This window comes from Octodon degus, unplaced genomic scaffold (assembly GCF_000260255.1).
Source record: "Octodon degus isolate 3935 unplaced genomic scaffold, OctDeg1.0 scaffold00207, whole genome shotgun sequence".
Lineage (NCBI taxonomy): Eukaryota > Metazoa > Chordata > Mammalia > Rodentia > Octodontidae > Octodon > Octodon degus.
This window is the reverse complement of record NW_004524783.1, coordinates 3,301,167-3,313,669: the sequence shown is the minus strand read 5'-3', so window position 1 is coordinate 3,313,669 and position 12,503 is coordinate 3,301,167. Positions and strand designations below refer to the sequence as shown.

The following is a 12,503-nucleotide window of genomic DNA, read 5'->3' as shown; positions in this document are numbered from 1 at the left end:
GCCCATGCCTCTGGACAACGGGAAGAGCGCAGACGGGGCGGGGGAACTTAAGAACGAGGCGGAGACTATTCTTCAACCACGCTGTGGTGGGAACTCAGACAGCAGGCTTTTTAAAATAACTCTTCCGCCAGGAAGAGCTGGGCCAGAGGGCCTCTGAACTCAGCCTTCCCACCCCTCTTACCAGACCTGTTTATTCTGCCAGGCCCGGGCCAGGATCAGGTTTAAAGCCAGGGAGGAAGACGGCTGTGGGCGTCCCGGCGAAGTGATCTGCACGAGCCTGCTTTTTCTTCTGCCCCTAGATGTCCGTTCTATTTATCTTAAGCAAAGTGAAGTGTTTCTATCTTTTTTTCCCCTTATTTTTCTTTTTGCCTTTAAAATAACATCTCTTCAGGCTGGGTGTGGTGGCACATGCCTGTTGTCCCAGTGCCTGAGAGGCTTAGGCAGCAGAATCGCTGCAAGCTCAGGGACAGCCTGACTGCACAGCGAGGCCATGTCTCAAAAACTAAAATGATACGCAGTGCAATGCAAAGCATGGAAACACGCCTGGAATGGGAGGGCAAGTTTGGAGGTGCTTAGGGGCCACGTCTAACCCCTTCTTCAGCCAGAAACGTCCTCAAGCCTGATGGCAGGAACTTAGTAAACCAACAAATTATGGGAACAAAATCCCATTTTCTGCTTCAGTTTTTCATCAGTGGAAGAAGAAAGGCAGAACAGAGCCGGCCGACACCAGCCTCAGAGAACTGGTCCACATGAAGGGAGCCGTGCCTGAGAGCAGCAAGACCCCCGGCCTGGCTCCCCAGATGGCGGGAGCTGACACACAGTGGCAGCTTGGAGCGGCACCCACACCACCAGTGACGCTTGGGAATGGCTCCAGAGGGTAGCTCTGCAGCAGGCTGCCTGCTGCGACCACGCTTACAGAGATGCTCTGACCTCCTCAGAATAGACCAGGGCGCTGCTCGTCAAGCAGCAGTCAGACTCCCAACCACCCGACGTCCTCCTGCGCGCACAAAGGCACACGGAGGGACGGCAAAGGAGCTTCCTTTTCTCATCTGTGTACCAAACACTCCATGGAGGTCACATGCTGCCCAGCCCCAAGTCTCACCCTGAGGGGCTCCTACAAAGCAGCTGCTCGTACTCTTTGGAACTCGCTGTCATGAAGCACAAGGGCTAGAAAGCAATTTCTGGTTAAAGGAGACATGAAAACTGAGTGAAACTCATCAGCTAAGGCTTGCTTTTCCTCTGAAGGATGTCACAGGGGAGCCATTTCTGCACATTCTGACAGGCTGTAAATCAATTATTTTATCCACGTTAATTTCCTGAGTTTGACTTTTTCTAAAAAATGTGTTTGGTGCGGGGTCTCACTACACAGCTTGGACTCCCAGTGCCCCTCCTGTTTTCAGCCTCCCCAGTGCGAGGATTACAGGCGTGCACCACCATACCCGGTCTTGGTGGCTGGCTCAGCGCACCGGTTGGGGCAGGGCCGGCACAGCACGTGGTGCCGGGAATGGAACCTGGTCCCTGTGCTTGCCCAGGCAGGCGCTTGGTCCAATGAGCTATCTCGCTGGCCCTCTGATTTTGACTATTATATTTAGAGTAGGTGAGACTGTGTCTTCCTTTTTAGGATATACACTGAAGGATGCAGGGGTAAGTGGCATCTTATGTGGAGCTCATTCTCACAAAAGTAGTAGAGGGGGGAGGGAGGGCGAGAGAGAAAAGGAGGGGAGAGAGACGGGAAAGGGACATGGAGAGATAGAAAATGTAGTAAGATGTCAATATTTGAGGGACTCAAAGAGTTCATGGGAAGTTCTTTCTACTCTTTTTGAAACTTTTCTGTAAATCTGAAGTTATATCAAAACAGGAAGTTAGAGAGAAAAATAGGTGGCACAGCCGGGACAGGTGAGAGGAGCACCACACACCACGGGGCCGCGAAGACTCCACCTGTCACACTCAGAGGCGGATGGGCGCGCCAACGGACACGCAGGCCATAGTTACCTGAGCTATGACATCTGAGATGGAGGCACATCCCACCAGGAAGCTGTACTTGTGTTTTAAGAGAATGCCAGCATGGGTCCACGCCTGCCAGAGAGGAAAGAACATGCCATGAGATGCTCCGTTGGGATCACGCAGTTTCTTGTTGTCACGCGCGACCGGCCTCCCTGAACCTCGCTACCTACCTCCAAATGTCTCAGCAGCACAGGACTGGTAAGTCTGTGACTTGGGCTGGTGGCTAGACAGCTGATTTCTAAGTGGAAGGAGTGACCGCATGTCTTTCTTCGCTAGCAATATCTATATGTAGTGCGTGGGTGCGTGTGTGTGAGCGCGCACACACACACACCCACACACACCCACACACACACTCAGGAGTTCTGCAAGCCTAGAAGGAAGCCGGATGCACAGCAAGAGTGGAAGACACAGGATACAGCTCTGGGAGCAGACTGCATGGTACAGAAGCAAGTCCTACTGGGAAGGGCATCACAAGGCAGGTGCTAACTAGGTCTGACCTGTCACATCATCAGAGGTCCCCATGGACTCAGGAGGGCTCGACGCTCCTGTCCTCAAGTTGGGCAGGGTCTGACCCAGTGTTCTATCTTTGCAAGTCTTACCACAGCACCAGCAAGCCCAAGCCCAGTAGACAGCAGGGCTGGAGGAAGGTTTGACATTTGGCTTCTCCCTGCAGCTGCTCCTCTACCACCTTCCTCAGCTCGGGGGTCCCCAAGGTGGGCATTGAAAAGAGCTGCAATCAGCACCTTGCGGACTGTCCCTGCTGCCTCAAAGCCATGTAGATAATAAGTCCCTTGGCTTCCGAACATTACCTTTCCAGCCACCATGTCAGGGCCATGCTGCCTGGGGTGTGTGTGTGTGTGTGTGTGTGTGTGTGTGTGTGTGTGTGTCTGTCTGTCTGTCTGTCTGTCTGTGTGCAGTGCAAGGGAGGGGGGAGAGAACTCTTTATAATTGTTCATTATTTTTTATTAGCAGTGTCTTCTATTTATGTCATATTAGGGTCTTTGGGAGAATTTATTGATAAAACATGGAAGAAGAATATATCAAATACAAATGTTCTAGTGCTAGACAGTGTGGGTATCCCTTATCTAAAATGTTTAGGAATTGAAGAATTTCAGAATTGGTTTTTTTCTTTTTTTTTGATTTTGGAATAATTGTACATATAAAATGAGGTATCTTGGATTAGGACTCAAATCCAAACACAAGTGTTATTTATGTCTCACATATATCTTATAAACATACCCTGAAGAAAATAGTATATAGTCTTTGAAATAGTTTGTGCATGACACAGGGTCGTACACATGAGGTGGGGTATGGAATTTTCCTGTCACTGTGCCATGTTGGTGCTCTAGAAGCTTTGGATTCTGGAGCCTTTCGGACTTTAGATTCTTGGAGTAGGGAGGCTGAGCCTGTGCTATGATTTTTCAAACTCCCTCATGGCAAATTTAAACAGCCAAAGGGTAGTGGGGGCAGAGCGTGACTGACTTCTGCAGCCTTCCCGGCCCCCAGAACCCCGTGTGTGGCTGACTGCACTTGCTGTGTTAGGGTCCCACCTCCGCTCTGGAGAGAGGGCCAGCCAATGTCCCAGACTCAGTCTCGGGAGTCAGAACCAGCTCTAGGAAGCTGAGGGTACCAAGGTTCTCTAATAAGGAGACAACACTCTGCATCCCTGTAAAGCCAGGCTGAGTGCAGGATGCTGGTGACCCCAATGATCCCACCTACAGTGACCTCACGGCAACGAAGAGCACGGATGGATGTTCATATTCCAGCTAGCAGGCAAACATGTAAGGCTTCAGCCCTGCTGAAAGCTGTCAGAGTGGAGGAGCCCATACCAGTCACGTGACTGTCAGCCAGCTTAGAACTCTGCTGACCTCTGAGAAAGGCAATCATCTGTCCTTTATTTTGGTACCAAGAATTGAACTCAGGACCTTGCACTTGCCAGGCAGGCACCATGCACTGTATGTCTTTTACCTCACTTGCTGCTGTGGCCTCACTCTAATGTAGACGGCCCTACTACCTTCTATATCTTATGTATGTGAAATCTGGGTAGGGAATGGTAAAAATACATATAAAATGTAAAGCAATTCAAAGGGAAACCAAAGAAGGGGTTTGTTTTCCATATTGGGCATTATTGGGAACACATGCTTTCCACTAATTTAGCTGCACATGAAGGGCCGGGGTTCAACCCCCAGGACTGAAGGGCAGGCAGCACCTTTAATATCAGTACAAGGAACTATGGGCGTGAGGTTCTTTGGTCCTGTAGTTGTTAGTAAGGAAACCCTGCCAGCACGTTCAAGAGCGTCTTACTCCAGAACTTTAGGTGCCTAGGGCACGTAAGTGGTAGGCTTACCAGAGAGCTCTTCTCTCCTCGATCCTGAAAGAAATCACGTTCTTGCCGCCTACCAGCACTTGTGGCAAATATAGATAAGTCGCATAAAATACAGTGACAAATGGGCTGGTTAAAAGCCAAGGAAAGCAGGATGACAGTATCTCAACAAATTAAAAATAGATTCAGGGTATGGTTCAGTGGTGGAATATGTGCTTTGCATGCCTAGTTCAGTATGTAACACCAAGAAAAAAAAATAGAAATAGAGTTACCATATGATGCAGAAATCACATTTCTGAATGTATGTTCTAAAGAACTGAAATGCTGAGACTCAAAGATGCATTTGTAGCTGGGCATGGCCGAAAAACCTGTACTCCCAGCTATAATCCCAATTTGGGACACTGCGACAAACTAGCATGACCCTGTATTGAAATAAAAACTACAAATGCAAGGGCTGGGGACATAGCTCAGTGCTTTCTGATTTCAATCCTCAGCACTCAAAAAAAGAAGGATTTGTACACCTGTGTTTACAGTGACGGTCACATTCATGGAGAAAGAAGTGGAACGGGCATGGCCAGGGGCTAGCGAAGAGAAAAGGAGTGACCACAGAAAGGGTACAGAATTCCAGTTTTGCAAGATGAACTCTGAAGACCATAAAAAATATGGATGTTCTTCCACTGAACTGTCCATGTAAAAATGGTTTAGATACTAACTTTGACATCATGTATACTTACCAGTAAGGAGAAAAAAGCCAGAGATTTCCTTTACTTACCATGGCGTCCATGAAGGGGAAGGCAGCGAGATAGAGGAAGGCCCTTCTTGTCTTACTCCCCACCGACTCATCCACATGGTGCAGCTTATTGATTATGTAGTAGCCTAAATCGCTATATGCTGCAAGGGTCAAAAACATAGCAATGTTTAGGGAACATGTATTTGAAAGGGCTCTGTACCTGAAAATGCAGAAATGATGTAATATGTTTGCAGTGGAAAAAAATTATAGGAAAATCACCTAAAAATCTCATGATCCCAACAGGGTCCTGGCTAATACCCTGGGTTCTAATCATCTGGGTCATTTGTTGGTGTGCACATTAGTATAAAGTGAGGTCATCTACAGATAGTCTTATAAAGCATGAACATCTTGGTGATACGTTCATCTTTTGTATGCTTCTTAATTTACTGAACTGCTTTTTGTAGGTTTACGTAGTATCACTGTGTTCATGCTCCTTTTGTTGCATGTTTGTATCATCTTAATATTATAAAAGAATGCTTATGGGATAATTTTGAAGCTAAATGTTTACATACACTATTTACTGACAGAAAATTTCCAGAGGTTAACATGTACTTTCAGTTGAAGTATTAGAAGTTTCAGGCTTCCCAGTCTTTTCGCTTCACTTCTGAGGGAAGGGTGGCAACCTGGGTACGGTGGGCATGGTCCAGTGTGGCACAGGACTGGGGGTCAGTCCTGGGCAGTGCACAGTGATGTCCAGGGGGTGCTCTGGAATCCTTCCTACAGGACGATCTGTCACGGGGTGGGACTGGGTCCAGCAGGTCCTCACACACGGGCTGCGTGAATGTGCACCTGCCTGGCACCAGACAGCCTCCCCAGGCACTCGCAGCCGTCCTGACAGGTGAGCAAAGACAGAACACAGCACTGGAGTAGTTTTGACCTCACCAATACAGGGAGGGCTGCACAGAGACACCTGTTTCTGTGTTTCCTCATGTGTTTCAAGAGCTCTGGCAGGAAGTATTCCTGCTGTTTTCACACACTTGTAACTCTGAGCAGTAACTACATATTTGACAACCCAGGAGTCACAGGGGGGCAGTCTCAGTTAGGTGAGGTCGCAATCCCCCCACATTTCGAAGTTTAGGGAATACTTATTACTACTTTAATTGGTAAAGAGAGATAATGCTCTACCCTTTGCCAGGGCTATAGGATTTTTTTTTTCTTGGATTATAGGATTTCTTTGTTTTGCTTTGAGATAGGGTCTTGCTATGTAGTTCAGGCTGGTCTTGAACTCACTATGTAGCTTAGGTTTGCCTTGACATCTTGGTGACCCTACTGCCTCAGCCTACAAAGCGCTGGGATTAGCAATGTGTGTTACCACACTCAGCTCTTCAATGATGGGAATTTTAGAGGGACTGACGTCTTGTGGGGGGGGCGGGGGCGGGGAGGATGTCCAGGATGCTGTGGTACACAGCAGAATCACAGCAGCTGCAGAGGTAGGCAGGGCATTCCAAGGGGTAGGAATCTGGCACAGCTGTGATTTCCAGAGAGAAAGGGGCAGAAGCTCTGAGTCCTCCAAGGAGAGCAGGGGTCAGCTGCAAAAGTGAGTGAGGGGGGCCAGGCCACTGAGGAGCAGGAAAACAAGTCCAGCCTGGCCAGTGGGGAGCAGGAGGGAGGGCGTTGTAAGGCAGAAAGAGAAGAGGGGTGGGGAGATGGGTTGAGGTACAGCAAGGCACACGAAGGAGGCATCTGAGATGTCCATGTCATTCAGATCAGGAGCTCACAGAGGTGACAGCCAGTAGGGGAGGCTTGTCCCTGACCTCGGGAGGCAGCGAGGGAGAGCTGCAGTTGGGATTCTGCAGTGAGGAAAGAGGCGCATCTGCACCAGCACTCCACTGGCCAAGCCGTGAAGCTAGGACAAGGATGTCATCAAGCGTGCCACTGGGCTGCTTTGGGGACCAACTATGGAAACCTTGCCTCGTAGTCTCTCGATGGTGTTGCTTATTTGTCCATTTGTTCATGAACACACAACCTCACTGTGTCCACCAACACAAAGCAGAGCACAGCAGCGCCACGGACAGAGCACGACAAGTGGGCAGCTCGCCACAGCGATACCAAACGCCAGCCAAGGGATCGGGCTACAGTAGCTAAAGCTGGTGACCAAGGGAGGGACACGAGGCTGAGGCCTAGAAGGACAAGGCTGTGGGCTCAACTACGTCTTCTGAAAATTCAGACACCCAAGTCCTGCCCCCTCGACCTCAGTGTGTGGTCTTACGTAGCCACAGGTCAGTGGAGACGTAATTAGTTAAGCAGCCACACTCGAGCAGGGTGGCTGCCAACCCAATCAGACTGGTGCCCTTCTAAAAAGGGGAGACTTAGATAGATGCACACAGGGAGATGCCCATCACCCCTTCTCGGCCTTCTTCCCGAATGGGAATGCCAAAGAAAGCCAAAGACTGCCAGCCGATGTCTGCCCAGGGCCAGGGCAGAGGAACAGACAGATTCTCCTGCAGTCCTTCAACTGGTGCTGCCTGCCCGTGGATCTCAGGCTTGCAGCCCGCAGGGCCGTGAGGCTGTTGTTTAAGCTACCTAGTTTGTGGCACAGCTTGAGAACTATACTTCCAAGTTAGATGCTGAGAAGGCAGCAGGAGCGGAGGGGCACGTGGCTGGAGCAGTCAGGCACAGAGCTCGTGTGTGCATGTGTTGCTGGGCATGGACCAGCAGAGGGAAGCCTCTTCTGCCGCTCGCAGGAAAGCTTCCTATTCATGTGTTTGTGCTAACGCAGCACAAGGGTGCCTTGACTCAGTCCTCAGAGCCTAGTGGGGCGCGAGCACGGCTGGGCTCCCGCTCTCCTGTCCTCGGGCAGTGCCAGAGCCTGTCCCAGCGGCCTTCTCAGGTCTGGGGCTCCCCAGGTGCTGTGCAGAGCAGCGTGTCAGGGCCCCAGGCTGTTTTTGCTTCTGTTCACTTCTTATTTCAGGCTTCTACTCTCTCACCTCACCTAGAAACAGAGGGAACCAGAGGCCAAAGGCGCACGCTTTCCCTCCCAGGCTTTTTCCTTGTCCTCTCACATGGCTGAGCAGGAGGCTGATCAAAACTAGAGGCCCTTTCCAGTCTGGCAGTGGACAGTGAAATTCCAGCACCTGTTTCCACCCATCTCTCCTACCCTTTGACTAAGTCCCTCCATGCGGGGCCCTGAGCTATTTCCAGCGGTGTGCAGTAAGCTGTTGGCGGGGGCGATCTGCCACAGTGCACTGCAGAGGCCGTAATTACCAGACAGGCTGCCTTTAGCAACATTTAGTAACTTCCACTTCTATGAGCTGCCTTGTGGAGGTTGTCCTGAAGCAACCTGCACCCTTTAGGCAGGGCAGCAGGCTACAAAACATAATTCAAGCAGGTCTGAAGGCAGGTTGTACAACACTGCGCCAGCCACAGCTGGAGGACCTGAGCCCTACAAGCCCAGGGCGCCCTGCTCTCAGCCAAGCAGGATGAGGACCCTCTCTGCAATCAGGGATTCTCCAACTTGCCTAACCAGGAGCTACTAGCACAATAGATATTAATCAGAGTAAGTGTATGCGCATATATTTTCCAGTGGGAACTGAGAAAAAAACCACCATTAGGATCAGAATAACACATTTCCAAAATACAAACTGTTTGTTTATTTAATTTATAGATAGGGCCTTCTATGTAGTTTAGGCTGGCCTTGAACTCACGGCGGTTCTGCCGCCTCAGCCTCCTGATCTGTGATTGTAGGCTGTACCACCACACCTGGCCCAAGATGCAAATTTTAGAACCTTTACTCTCATGCAAATTCCCAAGTTAGCAAAGCTTAAAAGTCTTACCAGTACTATTTATGGATCCACAGACTGCTGTTTATAAGGTTTTGTTGTGGATGCAGACAACCTCACCCCTTGGTTCTAATGCACATGTCCGCCTGAGAGCGGAAAAGCCGTATTTGAATCACTTCAACAAATAGTCATTGAATAAGTTGCAGTATGCCTTGCACCAGTCCCACTAGCTGTGGCGGCTGCAGTCTCCCATACAAAGGTGGGGGCATCGACTTTTAACTCAACTATGCTCTGGGCATGGGAGGTGCCAGCATGGCCGAGGCCAGGGGCAGCTATCCCACCCCCAGCATGCATGAAGTACATAAAAAAATATGATGTTTTACGACAAGATCAAAACTTTAAATTTATGAGCATTAAGACTGGTAGAGGAAGGCTCACAAAAATTTGGTGCATGCAACTGAAACTCTAGACAACAGATCTCCACGTCTGGACACCCAGGACATAAGCCCATTTGACCACGTAGCAGGTATACCCATGATAAAATTTGGTGGAGTAAACAAAGGGCACAAATCCATCACCCCTAAAGAAGCAACTGGGGTACTCTGAGAGCAGAAATGTCCCTAACGCTTCCCGCCCCGCACATCTCTGCTCTTCATGATATGGCAGCTCCCCTGTCGAAGTTCAATCGATGTCCCTAGCCCTTGGGCTGGCTCAAGGAGTACGGAGTATGGGGTATATCCTGGTCGGTCATGCGCAGCGGCAGGTTTTGGCCTGCAGTGGCCTTGTACACTTCCACTCTTCTGTGTGGAATCTGGCCCCAGCTACCTAAAGATCTCTCTGGGAACAGAGATTATATGCAACAGGGCACAGCTGGCAGGCAGGGGTGACCTGAGTGGACTGCTCCAGGGAGCCCTCCAGAGCAACAGTGTCAGCCCCTCATACTCAAAAGGCCACAGGGACAGGAGCCCAGCCGAGTTCAAAAGCACCACCAAGCCAATCTGGTCTGGTGAACAAGATGAAATGCTTGCATTTCGAGCCAGTAATACTGGGGTGCTTTTGCTTTTCATTTACGTATTTGGTACAGAGTCTCACTGTGCAGCTCAGACTCGTAGTGATCCTCCTGTTTTCAGCCTCCCCAGCACTGGGATTACAGGGGTGTGCCACTACACCCGGACTTAGTCGTCAGCGTGCCCCGGGGGTGGGGCCAGCACAGCACGCAGGACTGGGGATTGAACCCTGGTCCCTGTGCTTGCCAAAGCAGGCGCTTTGTCTGCCTATCTCGTCAGCCCTTCGGGTGCTTCTAAGATAACAAATTATAAGGCTCTCCTGAAGTGTTCATTCCTAACACTCTGGTGGGAACTATGTCAAATGGGACCATTCACTCTTTACAGGGCTGCTTGATAACCCAAGGGAAAGGGAAAAGTTTAAGCAAGAAGACCGGCAAACAGAACTAGGCTAGAAATCACTGCAGCTGCCCACCGCGGGGCCTGCAGGAGCGTAGTCCCCGAGTTCTGGGACTGTCCAGGCTGCTTCAAAGCGTGGAAGAAGTCTTGTCAGTCACCGCTGGACAAAGGAACCCTTATAATCACAGCACGGTCCCCACATCTCTGTGCACGAGGAGGCCAGGCAATACTAACTTCCTTGTCATTAAAAGTAATGACCCAACTGGAACCCAACACAAGGTCAGCAAGGTCTCTCCCCTCTTTCATGATTCATTACGGGTGAGAGCAGGGCGTCACCTGCACCACGCTGGCTGGCCCGAACCCAAGCCTGTCAGGGGCAGATGCTGCAGGGTCATCACGGTGCCTCACAGACAAGTCCATGGTAGGGGTCATGGCTCTAACGAGGGAGGCGGGCTGGCAGGCCCCCAAAGGGCCAACAAAGACTCCATGACTCTTGCACCTCGCGTAGCTACAGCCAGGCTAGGGGTGGCAAAGAACAGGCAGGACTTGGGGCTAGTGAATCCTCTAGTTTTTGTTTTTTTTTTTAAATATTTACTTATTTATTTGGTACAGGGTCAGACTCACAGTAATCCTCCTGTCTCAGCCTCCCCAGAGCTGGGATTGCAGGTGTGTACCACCACGCCTGGTCTCGGTGGCCTGGCTCCATGTGGGACCAGCACAGTATGTGGATGGGGATTGAACCCCTCCACTTGCCAGACAGGCGCTTAGACTGCTGAGCTGTCTCCCCAGCCAGCCTCTAGACTCAGGGTCAGCCAAATCCAGCACAGTTCTGAGTGTCTACATATTGGGCCCACGGGGGGTGGGCACTGAGGATGCTTTCTAGAGCCACTTTCCCCTCCCCTTCCCAAGCCTTCCTGGAGAAGAGCCTGCGCATCCGTGGAACACGCTCCAGCCACACCGGGGAAGCCACGGTGTGCAAGTAAATGTCTCAAGAGCAGGAGAACGTCTCATTCGCCATGGGAGTCAGAAGAAAAAGTCAGGAAAACAAGTATAAAACACAACCAGAAAGATTTCTTTAACTCCAGCAAATGTAACGAGAAGGACCCAGTAAGAGATTCTTCCTTGAGTGTGCCACGTGACGAATAAGGGACGACACAACAAGTGAGCTTCTTGTGCTCTGCGACCTGAGGCTATTTCTACTGCCCTACCGTGACCCACTAACCGACACTAGGGAATGACAGTGGGTTAGTGAACCAGGAGCTCACAGATTTTCAGAGGCAGACGTGGTCACCCTTGAAATCTCTGAGTGAAGGCGATCCTCTAGGGGTTTGCAGATCTCCTGTCAGTACCAGGAGCAGGGAGCACTCACATTCATCCAGAATGGGGAAGCATCTCAGCTGCAGTTCCCACTGGAATCGGGATGTCCCCTAGAAACACCGCAGAGCGCTCAAGCCTTGCAGCACGCCCGAGAGCCTAGCCAAGGCACTAGCACGTAAGAGGGACGTGGTGCAGACCCACGGAATACAGTGCTGTTTCCTAATAAGAAACAATTCTTTTAGAAGCCATGAGACTATAAAGATGATGCAGACATGAAGAACGTGTTGCTGTCCACTGCTAAAGGGGCATGAACACATGTGAGCACTGGAGTAAATCTGCCCTACTCAGCATGACTGTCTCCAAGAATCACAGAAGATAACCACTGGTGTCAGGGTCTCTGAGGAACCCTGCCGGCGGAAGCAGGTGCACACTCCGCTGCTCTGCCGGCTCAGCCCCCTCTCCTTCCCTCTCTGCCCCTTTCCTGCCCACCTCTGGCTTTCCGCTGGTCAGCAGAGCTGTCTGTAGTCTCAGGCTCCAAACCTCCCTTAGCTAAGCACCCAGCTCGGGCCTGAGCACACGGCATCCACGGGCTTCGGCTTATTCTGTCTCATAGAAGCTGTCACTGGCTGCAGTCAGCTTGTTCCAGTGACTTAGAAGCCGGCGCTGAATGCCCCACACCTGCCTCGGCCACACCTGCCTCAGCCACACCTGCCTCGGCCACACCTGTGCCTTGGCCACACCTGTGCCTTGGCCATGTACTAAGGGAGAAGGGCGCCTCGCTGTCACGTGCACATATCCATCTCTCTCAGAGCAACAGGGCCCGGAACAGCACACACAGTCCGTTTGCCCAGTGTAATTTGTTGAACCAGTCTATAGGAAAAGTGGGGATTGGATTATTTCTTTTTTCTTTTTTCTTTTGGCAGAACTGGGGATTAACCTCAGGCCCT

The 12,503-nt window shown here is 50.7% G+C and overlaps 1 protein-coding gene across 1 annotated transcript in view; it reads right to left on the bottom strand.

Annotated features, from left to right (window-relative positions):
• Ankh (ANKH inorganic pyrophosphate transport regulator) overlaps positions 1–12,503 on the bottom strand; it is a 141,456-nt gene that overhangs the window by 37,695 nt on the left and 91,258 nt on the right. The window contains exons 3-4 of the mRNA XM_004644746.2: positions 5,100–5,218; positions 1,993–2,076 (exon numbers count right to left, since the gene is read on the bottom strand). Coding sequence (XP_004644803.1) covers positions 1,993–2,076; positions 5,100–5,218 — 203 coding nt within the window. The remainder of the gene's footprint in view (positions 1–1,992; positions 2,077–5,099; positions 5,219–12,503) is intronic.